The following is a 17,397-nucleotide window of genomic DNA, read 5'->3' on the forward strand; positions in this document are numbered from 1 at the left end:
CCGAAAGCCAGACAAACACGTAAAAACGGTCCTTCCGTAATTTCCCGATATGGGTTAGGCCTTCGGTGAGCTCACGTGAGTAAAGAAAGTAAGCGTTCCCGTAAATTACCGAGTATGGCATTTCCGTGAGTTATTATAGCGTCGGGGTGAGAAAGGCGGGAAGTGTAGTGGTACGGACTAATGGCGCCATGTGGTTAGAAAGTAAGAAGATATAAGAGAACGCAGGATATGGCACACACGAAGTGACCGAAGCAGACAGCGACTTCTACACGATCGTAACGTTAGTCAACGACGGGGGTGTAGAACCGACACCACCCCTTTAGTCTACTCTTGGTGGTGGTCCGAAACGGCCTTGCGCCATTAAACGTACTTATATAAGATACTGGTCGGTAACCGACCAAAGTGAGGAGAAAGACAGAGAAAACGAGAAAGAAAGAAAGAAAGAAAGAAAGAAAGAAAGAGAGAGAGAGAGAGAGAGAGAGAGAACATCAATCAAGATAATAGGACAATAAATATCATCTCAGGCAAGGCGACTTCCCGGCTAAGGTCAAAAGTGCAGCAGCTTGCAATTTCTGGCCGATTTCTCTCTTCTCAATTTGTGTTCGCCAGCTTTGCGATAACTCACCCTTCGCCAACTACAATATGTAATCGGCCAACTATCGTTTTGGATTGGAGTCTCGATAGTGTCGTCTGCATCGAACGAGTAAGAAACCATTTCGTTGGAAGACAAGAAAGTATGCTGTAGGCTTTCTCGAAGGAATCGACGTTACACTTATATCGTTCTTGAGTTTCGTTATTCTCTGGGAAAGACAACATAAGCTGGAATACGTTCGATTTTCTCGTTTGAGATAGTACCTATCCAAAAGCTGACGAGCCAAGGGAGAAGGAGACGTGGCAGTTTTGTGCGGGACTCGATAGGTATAGAGAAAATATCGAACTAGCTCGTGAGATACCTTGAGAAACGATGCTTCGCTCGTAAAGCTCGGTGGCTTGTATATAAAGCAGAAAATATAATTTCGTTGGTGGCTATCAAAAAGACTTCTCGTACGTCATAACGAAAGCGTTTGCAACGACTGCAAATGTTAGGTGTGGAGGTTCGTTGTATGGTAAAGGAGGGAGGAAGAAGGAGAATAGAGGGAAAGGGAGGGAAAGAGATAGATATCCATATCCAAAGCACGAAGCAACAGCATAGTCGGCCATTAAGGATAGGGCTTTGGGATAAAATCGCGTTAGCGATCAGAAGATATCTCTCGGTGCTTGGAATATCCCGTTTGAAATAGTCGTAAATAAATCGTGTGGCTGTATTATAACGTGTTCCCATAGTACGGCGGGTACAGGAGCGTTATTTAAAATGAAAGTTTGAAAATACGCATAGAATAATACCGCGGGAAGGCGCTTCCGGAAACTTAACTCTTTAATATATAAATATAGCGCGGTAGCTTGGATTCGAGGGGCATAAGGCGCGTGTGCATTAACCGTTGAAAACTACGACATATAAAGTTGCTTTTGCACCCTCTCGTCTCCGTTGTATAAACTATAAAACAACGGGCTCTGGGCAACGGCGGACGACCTCGGCGTGCAAACCCCGGGCTAACTATTAAAAGTTGCAAATTGCTGCAGACACACTGCGGGCCCGTCGTTACCTCCGCGCGTACACCCCGCGCGTGTTCTCCGCGAGCGTTACCACCTCTTGGCCACTACTATGCTACATCCCTCCCACCCTCTCGTTCCTTCCACTTTCTCTCCTAACTTACTTACTTACCAGACTTACTTGCTTCTCTTACTTACTTACTTACTTACTTACGTAGTCACTCGCTTACTTACTTATTCCTCGCTCCGTATTCCTTATCCTTTCTTCACCGTGCTTTTCTTCCCAGCCTTTAACGTTACTACTATCCCGCTAAAGAAACTACTATTTTTTTTCTGCACACTTTCCACCTAGCTTCTTCTTTTTCTCTCTCTTTATATGTATATCCACCTCTGACCCGAGTGATTTTGTACACAAATATAACGGGGTGGGGGGAGGGGAGGAAGAGGGAAAAAAAATTTATCTATAGTTCTTTTTCTTTCTCTCTCCTTTCTCTCTTTTTCACTCTGGTATACACAACTATTCGTTAAATTTGTTTAACTCCACTTTTTAACTTTCGCAAGGAAGATTAAATGGAAACGCGTTAGAGGAAACACCTTGTACGAGACAAATCGTTTACCGTTAAAATTTCGTACTCGCTGTTTTGTCGGTGGGTATCGCATGGGAACGTGTAATCCTTCTCAGTGGAATTAAATGATTTTGGAAAATGATTTTCATTGTTTGTAATACATTCGTTCGTTCGTTCGTTCGTTCGTTCGTTCGTTCGTTTTTCTTTCTTTTTTTTTTTCTTTTTCAATTTTTTTTCTTTTACATACCCTAATGTTATATGATTTGACGTGTTATTCACGAATGACACTATACGTTTATAGTGACGGTGCGATAAGTTCGATTGCGTGTAATATGCGGGTAAAATTTCGTCGATTTTTAGTGCAATCGTTTAATTGTGGCATTCCATCGATGTATTTCAATGACCATTCTACAGCATTTTATGATCCGCGGTGCGTCAATAATCGAACAAAGCCTCGGCATAAACGCTTTATCGAGCTCCACTTCTCGTTGGCAGACTATTTTGCCACCACTTGCGCGTTTCGCCATAATTCGGTTCAATTATCATCGAACGTATCGATTTTGGGAGGGAGTGAGTGTGGTAGTGGAAAACGAGAGCCAACCATCGTGAGTGGTTACCATCGTGCCCCACGAATACTATGCGATTGCATTCGCGAAATTCGTGAAAAGTGCGTTTGGCTTTACGCCCCGAGACGTAATTTAAGTAGCTCTCGTTCGAAATCGGATCGGCGCGAACTCGAAGCGGATTATAAATGTCGATTATAACTAGTAACGAACGAGAGATCGTCGGTGAAATTTAAATAATTCAATGTGATTATACCCCGATATTCAAATCACTGATTAAAGACGTCTAATATGAGTTATAAAATGCTAAAATCACACAGAAATAACAAATTCTCTGATTAATCTTCTTAAAACGTTTATCTTAAAATTAATATACTGTAAGTTACTCTATTTCTATTAGTTGATTTCTCTGACATCTAACAAGCGGACACGCAATTATGTTCGTACGTCCTCTAATTGTATGCGACTTGCTTGTAAACCAATATATCTTAAAGTTAGCATCATTGTTTAACATACGTTTCGTTTAATCTTCATCCGCTTGTGTGTATTTGAGGATATTTCGTATACAAATAGCTTAGTTATCCAGCTAGGTTACGTTCTCTTCGTTACTATCGAATTTATTTTCTTAATTGACCACTATCGACAGAAATTTCAAATATTCTAGGAATCTACGTTGGCCACCAGAATCCTTACGAAATTGGCTAAATTTAGAAACCATCAACGAATCGATTTTAATTTTAATTCCTAATTTGGTCTCGACCGCTGTTCATATTCTATTACTTTTAACTTTAGGATTTGAACGTACGAGGACCGGAGAGTATTTTGCGTATCTCGTGGTCTCTCGATGGACATCGGAGTTCTTGCGAAACGGTGTTAATTAGAAACCGAAATTTGGAAACAGACCGAAACGGATAGATATCGTATTCAGTATATGGCCGAACGTAGCGAGGAAATAGCAACGTCGACGAGGTCCGTGGCAACGTCCAAGGGAAATGAAAAGTAACGATTCAATATCAGCACTGCCACGGTGTATCGTGTACCGAATTAAGCTCGCACTGATACAAATAGAATGTCGTTTATGCTGTTCCCGCCATTTTTCCATTATCTCTTTTTTATCTCTTCTTCTTCTTCCTCTTCCTTTTAAAACCTTTTCCCCTTTCTCCTCTTTGTTTGTCTCTTTAATTCTATCCCAACGTGTTTCCTTCCTTTATATAATACTTACTACACGTTATAGGCAGAACGGTAAGCAATTTTGAATTTCGCATTTCATCATTCGAAAACAATGTCACAATTTTTATTTGCAACCATTGGTCCACCTAACTCGAAGCCCCCTCCTCTCCCCCAACGTAAACTATTGTTATTGTTAATGCGTGCGTTATCTGAATTATTCAAATGAGCTCTAATAGCCCGGAAGATATTCTACATTCGTAGCAATTACATATCCATTATGTGACATTATACAATGCTCTCGATATCGTCGTTATCATCCGACCAATTACCATCATTTATACACGATTATTCTCCTCGTCTTATTTTATGAAATGATATGCGAATCGAAGATCAAAGAATAGAATTTTCGGCAAGTGCGAAAACGTTCTACGTCGTCGAGCGATCGAGTAATTCCATAGCCAAATGTAAATCCGGAAAATGAATGTCGCTCGTATAATAGAAAGTTAGACTATCGAATTAATCGTTCGCTTTTCACGCTCGGTCGTGACGATAAAAGCGAAAAGTTCTTTCGTTCCCTTAGATCCTTGCATTTTAGTATCACCATCTCCTCTCTCTCTCTTTCTCTCTTTCTTTTTCTTTCTTTCTGTCTCATTTTCCTTCCTTCCCCTTCTCTTCTGGAGTGCTTACGATTCCAGCAAAAATGACTTTTACTATCTATCGAAATATCTTGGACTGCAAAAGGAGAAATTGTGTATATAGAGCGTCGCATATAAAGAATCCGTTTTACGGCGACTGTTAAGACCCGACGATAGCCGACACGTCCCATTTCCGGTGGCCGACGCCGACTGCTATCCTCTGTAGGGACAGTGCGGGGGAGGAAGCACTTCCGTGTTGGCGCGAATCCACGTTCGAATTTAAAAGTATGAGCCTCCTTGACAGTAGCAGTATCACTACTGGACAGAAACACTTTCACGTCTGAGAGAAGTCTGAATAAATATGAGTTATACTCTTGATATTGTAGTAGATGGGACGAGAGAATCGATATATTTAGAAAATCGTGAGGAAAATATATTTCCTCTTTAAAGAACTTCCATTTTTATTTCAATTCATTCTTTCATCTGATTTCACATATTGCGGATTTGTAAACTTTCTTTTCTTTTTTTTATTTTTAATTTGTAAAACACGTTAGACTACAGAATTTTTTCTCTTTACGAATGTTGCAGGAAATGAAAGTTAACTGGGCGACATCGCCGGGCAACCAACCGAAGCAGGACACCAGTAGTGAGTACATTTTATTTTAAGATTCTCCTTTTCAATATTTCTCTACTTTTATTTCGTACTCATTTAGTCTCTTTCGTTTAAATGTAAGGCGTAGGTAAAAACTATGCTACCTTAATTTGTTTCTTTTTATATATTCATATACAAATATCTGGAATAAAAGGAAAAGTTTTTTTGAAATTTTTAAAATATATTCATGTGATGATTATTATATTATTTCTTTTTTTATTTGCATAATTAAAGCGTTTCGTCATTTCGATATTCGTTAAAAATGCATTTATTGCGTTTGTTTCCGAATTCGCGTTTAACACAATTATATTAAATACATTAGCTCTGCGTGCAGGTAATCGCAATGATTTAAAAACAGTATACTTTTTTTTTCATTTCTCGTCAAATTTTTGTCATGCGTCGTAATTTACTTCCATTACGGTCGACCGTTGACATATACATTGATTACTGCACTCATACATAGCTAAAAATGTTACAACCTTTGCCAATATAACTGCAGTCAATCTTGGAATGCAATTTGCATTTTAACTGAAGGTTATTCGACGCGTCGTTCTTTTGACGAATGGATAATCCATTAGCTTTAATTAAAGAGAAAACTAACCTACGTATTACGAAGAAAACTCAATCAAAAATAATAAGATTCTTCTTCAATTAAGTTACAAAATTACTGTTTTGCCATAATAATTCCCTTGATTATTTTATTTCCAAAATATATACGAGAGGATTCACAAAAACTTTAAAATAAGATGAATCTCTTGTAAATCTATTCGAAAAATTTCACTTTAGAATATTCGCGAGTTCGTAAAGTTCAAGCGCTTTAGGATACTGTTTTATCGTTTCGAAAATCGCCAGAGTATACACGTTCCTATGTATTTTACAAGCTACGATGTAAAACTTGGAATAACAGCCTCGTGCGTTTCTATAATAATGTCTACATACAAGGGTTGGAGCGAATGCAACGTTGGTTAAGTATTAAGCGTGCGTCACTTTGCAAGTTTATTTTTTACTTACCAGAAACATAACTTCTTTCGAGTAATTTCGTAAGTTCTAGTTTTTGTAAGAAAAAGCAACAACAACAACAAAATATTTGTGATCCGATCTATTTCAATTTAAATTATTTTTACTTAATACAGAGATGATCCTTTTTAACTCTTACACGAGAGAAGAATTGAAGAAAGGATCTTTATTCACACATATATACGAGTACTTATGTACCAACAAGTGTCAAAAGCCGTCCATAAATGGCACGTGCAAGCCAAGAATCCTGTTTATGTCATCACATCCCCGTAAATTCAATATAACACCCTACTTCGAATCGCTAGACAAAGACACCACGAGTAGAAGACAGTAAGTAGGTATTCTTTTCGTGAGTCGAAAAGACGCGAGGATAGCATAAATGTAAAGTATCGGATCCGATCCTTTCTATTTTTTCTTTCTTCTCCAGATACGCGTAAAAAAATACACGTAGTCCTCGAGATTTCCTACAATATACGTATATACATATCGTACAAGGTAACATACATATACAGGATATACGTAACGAGTGTGTACGAACATGTATACGTAATATGTATATGTTGGGGATCGAATGCGTATGCGTATTTGAAATTCAGTGAGAGCTGGTGGCAATATTTAACTCAGTCTGAAATTCCTCTTTTTATGGACTTGTAAAACCGTGACAGGCACATGGGACCCGATCCCGACGTTTCTCTTACGCCCATCCCTTCTCTTTCTCTCTCTCTCTCTCTCTCTCTCATACACATACATACACTCTTTTCTAGCAAGTTGGTCTTCCATCCAACATACTACAACCTTTATCTCTCTTTCTATATCTATATATATATATCTCTCTCTCTCTCTCTGCACTCTTTCCATTCTCCTCCACCTTCCAGTTCCGCTTCTTCGACCGCTTCGACCTACGGTGTACCTCCTCTTCCGACAAATGCAAAACTAAAACCGTATTTCCCCCTCCCCATTCCCCCTCCTTTCCCTATTCTCTCGGTAAATATGGCCAGGAACTACGCTCCACACGAGCACCACCATCGTCATCCACTCTTCCTCCTCTAGAGAAGGCGGGTACTTCTTTTTCCACCGTTCGACCAGCCTTCCACCCTTCCATCCTTGCGATGAACATGAGAGAAAGAGAAAGAGACGAAGAGAGAAAGGATACAAAGTGTATCGGTGTGCAGTGGCCGCAACTAGAACGACGGTATGTTTTACTTTTCCGCGAGATACTGCTAGTAAACTCCGACATTGGTGCACCTGCGCGCATCCTACAACTGCAAAGCTGCGTTTCCGCAATCGTCTACGTGGAAAATGCGTGCATGCATGTATGAATGTATCTATCTACTACGTATCTATCTATATATCTGTTTATATGTTTCGGAATTTACTCGACTAACGATGAAAGTGAAACTAGGAACCATTCAAATGAGTCCCACGGTTTTGTTCTACCGTATTAAATATTATATATTATTAATTATTCTACTTATAGATCATACATGTATTTATAAGAATAATGTTGCGTTTATATAAAATACCGCAGGTTTAAAATTTGAAACAATATCAGTATGATTATTTAATGCGCTTATATTATTTCGATATCGCGGTATATTTCGTTAATGTTAATAACGAAATAAGTGTATTTAAATATGTGTATGCATGTATATATAGATACGTAATATATTGTAGAACAGATTTCTTTGTTCTCTATTTCACAAATAATCGACTTTGGAGAATTCCAGGGATATCGCAAAAGGGGAAATCCCTCTCTCTTTAACGAATCCTCACAGGACAGCGTAGTATGAAATTGTTCTAGTTCCGGACGAGTTGCAAGTCGCGGAGTTGTTAGTTACTTTATGAAAGAGGAAGAGAAAGAGCATCACGATGCATAGACCAGGGAATTTAACGCCAGGATACGTTGACCAAAAGCGACAGTGTGCCGCTTGCCATTGTCTCTATTTCCAACTTTTACCATCTTTCTCTCTCAGTCTCTCTTTCTCTTTCTCTCTCTCTCTCTCTCTCACTCTTTTTTTTCTTTCCGTTTTTCTTCTTTTCCCTCCCCTCCCCACCTTCCATCGCATTTTGTTAACCCCTCTCGTTATTTTTCTTCTTTCCCTTTCCTATTTTTCTTTTCTTTCTTTTTAGCAAAGTTAGTACCTGGGTCGACAACGAGGATGCCACGGATTGTGGTTTGTTAACGGCTGTCTCGAGGAAAGTGGAGATTATAAATTCGTGTTTTAAACTGACGCATATGTGCTGTGAGCTCTTATAGTCAGATATCTATCTTTTAACCGAAATTTGTTAGAGAATTAAATTATCTGATTTCCACTAACAAAAACGTTTTTTTTTTAAACGAGATCCGATATTATTTGTCGTTTATTAATTCTATCATAAATATATATTTTTGATCTTTGAGAGATCTTTCATTCGATTAATTAGATTTGATAACAGATTATAATAACTAATTTAATTGGATTCACACAATGGAACTACAGAGGATTCGTAACTATTCGATCATGGATGTAAATTTCTCAGGACGAGACCGATTATACGAGAAGCTATCGATTGACGTGTATGTCCTGCAACTGTATCACGGATCAAAGTAGCATACAATTTGCTCTAATTCATGTCTCTAGATATCGAATGTTTCATGTGTCAAATACAGAAATGGGAAACTAGTGTAACTAGAATTTATACCAGGTTGATTATTACTTTACAATAACATTTGTTGCAAAGCTTTATAATTTAACCTAACTTTTGAGATAATGTTTTTACATCCAATCTTCGTATTAACAAGCACGAAAGATACGTATGTTTTAGAATTCGTTATCACACACTCTCGTGATTTCTTGTTGAAAATATACAACATTTACAAACTAATTTTACGGTATGTCGATTAAATGTTATCGAAATGAAAATTAGTAATTAATAATTAAGCCATACATTATACGGTCGTGCATTTGATGCAATAGAAAACTGGCTCTCACCAAATGCAAGAGATATTCGGTATTTCCCGTGATAATTTGAATCACTTTTAAACTTCTATTGAGTTTAAGCTTACTTTTAGAAAACAAAACTAAATGATTGTATCTCTTTCTCTCTCTCTCTCTATCTTTATTTATCTCCCTTTCTCTCTTGTTATGATAATTATAGATAATATATAATATTACTCTTTCATAATTGCAATCCAGTATTCTCAAATCAGAAAAAAATTCTTTTATACACTTTTCCATTTCAAATAGTCGCGGATAATTGTAAACGATAATAATCGATATTTCATTGATTGTTGAATTAAATAAATTCGTTTACTTCCCAACGAATTATCTCTTTCACGATTGAATTCATTTACACAATCATCAATAGAGATAAAGCTACGGCAAAACTGTAGAATAAGAAAAAATTAGGTTAAAGAGAGACTGAAATATCGCATGAGTGGGAACGAGAAATATAGAAAAGAAAGATCATTTTGTTGAGAGAAAGAAAGAGAAGTATTGTAGATAGTCGGATTGGGTATTCGCTAGCTGACTGTGTAATCGTGCGTCGTTTTTCCTGCATTATGAATCGCGTCGGGAGATAATCGCTCGAGTATTTATGGGGCTTTTTGGTACAAAGGGGTTACACCGGAAGTCCCACTCGCGCATTCCGTTTATCCCTAGCAAAGCGTTTACCGTTAATCTATAAGCCGCACGCCTTTGCTGTTTATATGAATTACTATGGCCGTTATCGTTATTAACGAAATACAACTTGTCGTACGTAACCCTGCCTCTCTCTTTCTCCTTCTCTTTCACTCTCTTTGTCTTTCCCTATCTCTTTCAAATCCTTTGGATATTCGGTGTTACAAATTTCATCATCTAGTCGGTGATAATCTTTGAAAGAGATTGCGATAAAGCTCAATTACGCTAAAATTTCTATGCGTTTCGTGTATTTTAAATTGTTACTTATTTATTCATGGGGTTTTTTAAATTTATATTTCTGTCTATGAATAGGATAAATAGGAATAAAACAGATATATATATATATATAATAAAACTTATATTTTTGACAACTAGAAAAAGTATACTATTTGATAAAAGAACCACACAAATTATTTAACTCAATTATAAATAAATGTACATGGCCATCATATTTGTTAAACAATGTTGTCCGAATATTAAAGCGAGTCCGCTCTATAAATAGAATATTTGCAAAGAGTTTAACGTTGATGTTAAAAATAATTCATATCAAAATATACAATTACAATTAGAATTTTACGAAATTGTCATGAAAAAAAACTATTGTGAGAACATCGTATAAATCGTTTTCAACTTTAAGTGTCCTAAGAAAAAGGTTGCAGCGATGTATTTTTTGACAACAGTAAAGCAACAGTAGCGATAACGATTCAAAGGAAACCGAAAAGCAGAAGGAAGTTGAATTTTTACACGGTCGAATAAATATTTTTTGAAAAAGCAAGCAAGCCTGCCCTTTTTCAACCTCGACGCTAGTTTTTTACCCAATCTATTTTATCGAACGTTCGATCCAAGCGAGCGGTCAGAAAAAAGACGAAAGAAAAAAGACAAATGGATAAGAGAAATAAATAAAAGGGACAGAACGAGAGAGAAAACAATACAATAGAAATCCTTGTTAAAACATACGCATGGATAGACAATGGACTGAATGTATGTTCATTTTTGTAATGTTTTTTATCACATTCGCAAGTAGAACGTCGACAGTTTTGAACAAAAATATCAGTGAAAAAGGGTCTTAATTATACATGAAAATTCTAATATAATTTACTGACCGTAGAGGTGACGAAGGAACAAATGAAAAACGAGATAGAACCGGGGGGGGTGGTAGAGAAGAAGAGTGGATGGGGTTGGTGGAGGCGGGGGATTGGAATTGGGGGGGGGGTACGAGATCACAAGTGTCGGAAGTGGTGTTAGCCAGGGATCCGCGAGTGAACGTCGCGTTTAACCGAGAACACGGAGCAGGATCGACGGACCGAGAGAGAATGGGATTTGGCGTGGTAGACAAGTGCATCGCGTATTCTCTTTGTGTCCTCAACGTTGTACCAAAACCCGTTGGTAGTCCCACCCTGCGCGCCTATGCACAGCAAACCTCATTTTAGAGACCAGGGACCTCTCTCTCTCTCTCTCTTTCTCTGTCTCTCTCTCTCTCTCTCTGTGTCTCTCTCGCTATTTTGTACTCTCGTTCGCTTTCTCGTTCGTTGTTGCTCGAGAGCATCACGTTTCGTCCAGTTGCCGTCGAAGGCCTTCCACCGATAGCATTTGTGGCTAGGCCATCGTCATTGGTGAACCACGGTTGCCCAGCGTTACAACGTTCGAGAGATCGAGTGTCGGCATCATATGGAACGGCCGACATTTAGAAGAACAGAACACTAAGAGCTACATATATGTATGTACATCTCGGATTATGGGACTTGTCGTTCGTCCACTCTATACATCGTCGAGACGATTAACTCATTCCCTCTTGAGACCTTCCATCCCCCTATTTCTCCTCGTTTTATATTTAGAGAAACCACAAACGTGAAAACTGACATCAGAGAAAGAATAATATTATAATACGAAAATTGAATATATATTCGGTTCGGGGTAATAGTTTGTGTTCGTAATTTAAATAGATAAATGGCTTTTAATAATTGTATATATTTTTTTTTATAATATTCATTTGATCTGATAATATTATATATGCGCTAGTTTGAAATGTGATTATTACATATTATAGAATAATTAAATGCAAAAGTTATATGATATATTTTGTTTATTCGATCAAAAGTTATTGCGGTTTTGAAAATAAGGAAAATAAAAAATGATATTGTGGATACACGTTTTGAAATTTGATTACAAAAAAGGGAAGAATACGATTCATACTACTAATAAAATTCGTGATGTTTATAGACATGATATAGTATCGGTACATATGGCGCAAAGCTGATTCAAGCTTTTCCAATTGGGAAATTTTGATGTCAAAGATGCACCACGTTCTGGTTGACGTATCACTGAAAAAGTCGATGAAATCAAGTTCTATATTATGGTTTTATCTCAAAAATGGCAAAATGTTATCAAACAAAACGACACATATTTGATTGAATTAATTTCGTTGCAAATATGACATAAAATTTATTTTACTTTTGCATTAAAGTACAAAGAAACTTTTCCTTTCCGATTCCAATATTACAAATAAAATTAATCGAAAATAAAACAAGATATAAAACGTTAAGCAAAGTATATACTTTTGGAACTTATTCTAGTATCGAATCAACGATTATAGGAAATAAAACTGTAAAAGAATTAGGCGAGCGTAAAATACCAATGTAGATTCCTTTTGTTTGACTCGAAGAAAGTTCGAATTCGTTCTTCATGAACGAACTCGGATAACTGGCCCAACATATCCTTATCTCTCTCTCTCTTTCTCTTCCCCATTTCTATTTTTCTTTGCTACGATACGCTTCTGTCATTGAAGTTTTCTCGATTGATAAAGACCTGGATAAATTACGAAAGATACGCAGTACTTTCTTCCTGCATCACCATTTTCTTCTTCGTAACTTTCTCACGTGTAGTACATCAAAGAATTTTTCTTTTGCATTTTTTCGTTTTTCATAATTTACTGAACGATCTCTTTTAAGCATTCACTTAATTAACATCGTTAATTCGCGTTCTTTTATTATCAAGCGAAGTAACAAAAGAACGTTACATAACAGAATTTACCAGACATTTTCTAAGTATTTTCTTTCTTCCTTCCTTCCTTCCTTTCTTTCTTTCTTTGTGCACTTCTCTTGTTTTTTAAGAAATATACAAAGATAATTGAGACTTTTGTCTTCGTAAATATTTATATATTTTTTATCAGAGTTTATTAATCAAATATAAAATGATGATTCTTTGATCAAGCAATATACGTAGAAAGTTTTTTTGATGCATCCGTTTTTAATCATAGGTATAGTTACAATAAATCCTATTTTATATTAACATCAGAAAGCATAGGATTCTACTGTAGATCTGTCGAATCTCGTTTCACGCGATTATTGCACTCATATTTGAATATGTTTGGCATATCTATTATACACGTTTCTATGACCGACAGTTACTAATTGGTAACAGAAACTATTCAAAGGCGGGCGGTCACTTCTCATTCGCTGCGAATATACGTACATATACAGATCATTGTAGTTGAAATAGTTGAAATTTCTCGCTTTGACTTTTCTACTTCTGTACGTTTGAGTTTTGTGAAAGTATATAATATCTATTTAAAATTATTATTAAATATGTATATATTATATATATATGAAACTTTTCATATTATTTCTTCGTCTCATGATATATGGGATTATTTAGAAATTTCGAGGATAAAATGAAACAAACGAGAGAAAAGAAATGTGAATTGTCATCTACTCGACGCGCATTAAATAATATTAAAAATTCATTTTTTGTGATTTTTTAAATGTAATTTCTGTCTTTCTAAAAAGTATTAACATTCATGGATCATAGGACAAAAGAATAATAGAAAGAGGTAGAAAAAGAAGAGTCAGAGAAAGAGAGAGAGAGAAAATGCAAAGAAGGTGGGGAATGTTCGAGAATAGTACTAAGGATTATACGCGATTTATGTAGAGAAAAAAGAAGCATATTTTTACATTTTACTCACATCTAGCGTGCAATTCAACCTATATGCATATATAATATATACTATATATATACGAATGGGATAGCTGAGAATGGTAAATGCGTAGATGTTATTCTGTGAGCTTTTTGGGAATGCTGACGATGATTGTGTTGGTATTGATGGTTATTGTGGTGATGGTGATGGTGGTGGTGGTGGTAACAGTGCAAGATATTAAAAAAACATAAGGCATGATTACGTTCGAACCCGGGACTCGCTTACCTTTATCCTGGAAAACAATCAGACACTTGTGCAATTTTCAGTCACGAACAATACGTACAATAGTATGCCGTGTGCACAACGTTACAAAGGAAATCTGGACGAGTAAAATTCATTATTTCCGAGCGCTACGTAGTAGTTTTAAGGATTATTTTCACGTGCGCCCATCGGCGTATTCGGTTGATGGAACGATACGAGCTTTAATCAAGTTAATGCAACCCGCCGTATACGCGCGCCTACGAAGCGAAGATTTCGACGCACACGTTCAATGAAAAGAGAGAGAAAGAGAGAGAGAGAGAGAGAGAGAGAGAGAGAGAGAGAGAGAGAGAGAGAGAGAGAGAGAGAGAGAATGGAAGGGGGTGAGAGTGAGTGGGTGTACAGGTGTGACGGATTGTTCGCAAACGCGCGTTCCAAATAACATTTACGCGAGAAGTTCTATAACGCGCCATCCAGTGTCGATCGAAAACTCGAAATTCGAATTGACATTTTTTCCAGATTACTTTGAGGAAGATAACGTATCTGGCTATCGTGAATTTCAACTCATTTATTTCGATAATTATATCGTATATATATTTTAACGAATTTCATTTATATTTCTACACGTAGATATTTTGTAGCTTAATATTTTAACTTGACTTGAAATAATTCGATATCGACATAAAAAAAAAAAAAAAAAAAAAAAAAAAAAACTAACACCGATCGCTATAACTTTATTCGAAGGATTAAAAATAATCGATAAACAATCGTATGAATCGTAAGAGCGAGATTAGCTTTTTTATTCCCTTCGATGTCGTTTTAAAAAAGAATGACTGGCGTAAGCGTTTATTTACATCCCCATCACGCTCTTCCGTCTCTCTTCCGTTATTTCTCAAAAGAGAAACTGTCGAGAGAGAAAGAGAGAGAGAGAAAGAGAGAGAAAAAAAAATGGAGATGTACACAGGAAATGGACGTAGCATCGTGATACGCTAAGAGTTCCCGTAGGATATATAGGATCAGGGGTTGTCCCTTTTTCGAGAGACCTCGAACGAACAATGTACGAGAGGCGTAAACGCAAAACGTAAATGCGGAATATCCACAAGGCCAAGAGAATCACTACGATCCCTGGTGTGTGATAACTCAGGTGTCGCGAATAAGCTGACCCCTCTTTCGCCGAATGCAACACCCCTTTATGCAACAACGCACCCTCGACAATTCTACCCCTTGAAAGCTTTCCTCTTCTCCCTCTCTCTCTCTCTCTCTCTCTCTCTCTCTTATATTTCTCATTCTGTCTGTCTGTCTTTCTCTCTCTCTCTCTCTCTTTTTGTCCGACAACGGCGAACTCGGAATACATGTCCGACATGCCCGACGATTTAGCATTCTATCGTTTTACGGCACTCGTTAAACGCACCGCAAATTCGAATCCCGTGATGAAATCCCTATCTCTTTCTGTCTCTCTCTTTCTCTCTCTCTCTCTCTCTCTCTCTCTCTCTCTCTCTTTCTCTTTCGCTCTCTTTCTCTTTATCCCTCTGTCTCTCGCTATCTCCCTCTTTCTGTATATACGCGTATCGTTTTCACATGACCGTGCATACCAAGCGCGGTCGAAAGAACAGTGCTTTTTTGAAAAACAGCTCGTATAACGTTCGCTCGACTCTTTCGAGATTTTTCACATTTTTCCAAGTCCCTCCCTGCTCTCCCTCCGAATCCCCATTCGTACGAGAAAATATTAAAATAAGTATTCGTTATCGTTGAACGTTATCGCAGATCACTTTTCGGATGAAATATTCTTGTTAAGAGTTTATCGAATGAAAATGAACAGTTTTTCTTGTTAGAAAGAAAAAAGAAAGAAATGAGAGAGAAAGAGAGAGAGTAGCCTCGGGAGAAAATGAGAAAGTAAGAACTTTTCAGCTCGCTAACAGTAAGAGAAAAGATGAAGAGTATTATATTAACAACTAAGCTCCACTTTATTCTCATTTTCTTTCTCTTTTTTGCTTATATTTGCGATATATAACATAACCGAGCTTCATATTTAATTACCCAAAGAAGTAAGTACCGACCTTTCATCCGTTTGAGCGGAAGCGAATAACGATTTCTCGAAAGATATTAACGGATTTTCTGGGCTTGTGCATCAAGGATGAGAAAATAAGAGAAAGAGAGGAGATGCTTCTCTCATCCTATGCTTCCTTTTTTTTTTATTTTTTCCTTTACTTATTCCCGAAGACGTTTACGCGAGATAGCAACGGTGAGATAGTAGTATTATAGTAGGGAAGCTTGAAAAGAAAGAAAGAAAGAAAGAAAGAAGGATAGAATTTACGCGAAGGTGTCGTGGCTGCTCAACGCAGGAGGTCAACGTCGAGGAACGACGACGAGGAAGAGAACGTAAATTTACGGGTTCGAGGTAGTAGGAAAGGGTGAACGGAGGAATGAATCACGTCGGTGTATATCTAAACGTCCAGATAGCAAGGGAGGTAATTTTAAAATGCAGAATTTCCTTTTTCTTTCTCTTTTTCTTGCCTTTTATCTCTCTCTCTCTCTCTCTCTTTCTCTCTCTTTCTCTCTTTCTCTTTCTCTCTTTCTCTCTCTCTCTATTTATCTATCTATCTCTTTCGTTCTTTAACTTACACGCGTTATCCTTGCTAGCTCGGAAAAGAAAATTATTTTGTCGTCTTGACACGTGGCAGAGGGGTTCCGTGTGAAGAAGGAGACAGAAAGAAAGAGATAGGAACACGCCAGAAGGGATGATGGCGTCTCCTCTCTAGTAAAGAGCCCAAGAACGATATGAAAAAGCGAGTTTATGGGAGCCGTAAAGATTATACCGTGAAGAGTGCTCTCGAGTATGTTCCTTTTTTCTAACGCCTTCTTCTTCGACTTCTTTCCTTGCCGGTCAACGAGCATAGTAGACGTGTAACACATGTTTTATGAGAAGTTTACCCGTCGAAGTGTCAACCCTTGAAAATGATTTTTCCGTAAAAGTTCACTTGAGTATAATTTTTTAGACTTTTTTTAAAAATAAAAATGGTTCTCTCTTAAGATAGTAATATTTATAATATTATCAAATAAATGTGATGGGTTGACTTTTGAATATAATTTGTTAGTATTTTCACAGTGTGTTTAGATTAATAATATCTATAATATAATGAAATGAATAAGAGAATAGTTGTTGTTAGTAGAAAAAGAAATATTCTTATTGGATATTGAAAAGTAATCAATATGAGGGCAGATCTGTCTCGAAGACTTTATGTATGAATACCTATGAAGAATGATGTATATCGAATTGAAAGAACAAGAGAGAAAGAGAGAGTAGGTATTCATGCGCTGGGGTAAAAGAAAGAGAAAGAGGGACAACGAAAGAAAAAGAACGAGAGAGAAAGAGA

General features: G+C 37.1%; 1 protein-coding gene across 1 annotated transcript in view; it reads left to right on the top strand.

Moving 5' to 3' along the window:
- Window positions 1–5,113: 5,113 nt before the first annotated feature.
- The window catches only part of LOC106786062 (nucleolysin TIAR), a 234,241-nt gene continuing 221,957 nt past the window's right edge, over window positions 5,114–17,397 (top strand). Inside the window, exon 1 of the mRNA XM_014747065.1 lies at window positions 5,114–5,170. Coding sequence (XP_014602551.1) covers window positions 5,116–5,170 — 55 coding nt within the window. The 5' untranslated portion in view covers window positions 5,114–5,115. The remainder of the gene's footprint in view (window positions 5,171–17,397) is intronic.

This window comes from Polistes canadensis, unplaced genomic scaffold (assembly GCF_001313835.1).
Source record: "Polistes canadensis isolate GaletaPanama2010 unplaced genomic scaffold, ASM131383v1 scaffold_64, whole genome shotgun sequence".
Lineage (NCBI taxonomy): Eukaryota > Metazoa > Arthropoda > Insecta > Hymenoptera > Vespidae > Polistes > Polistes canadensis.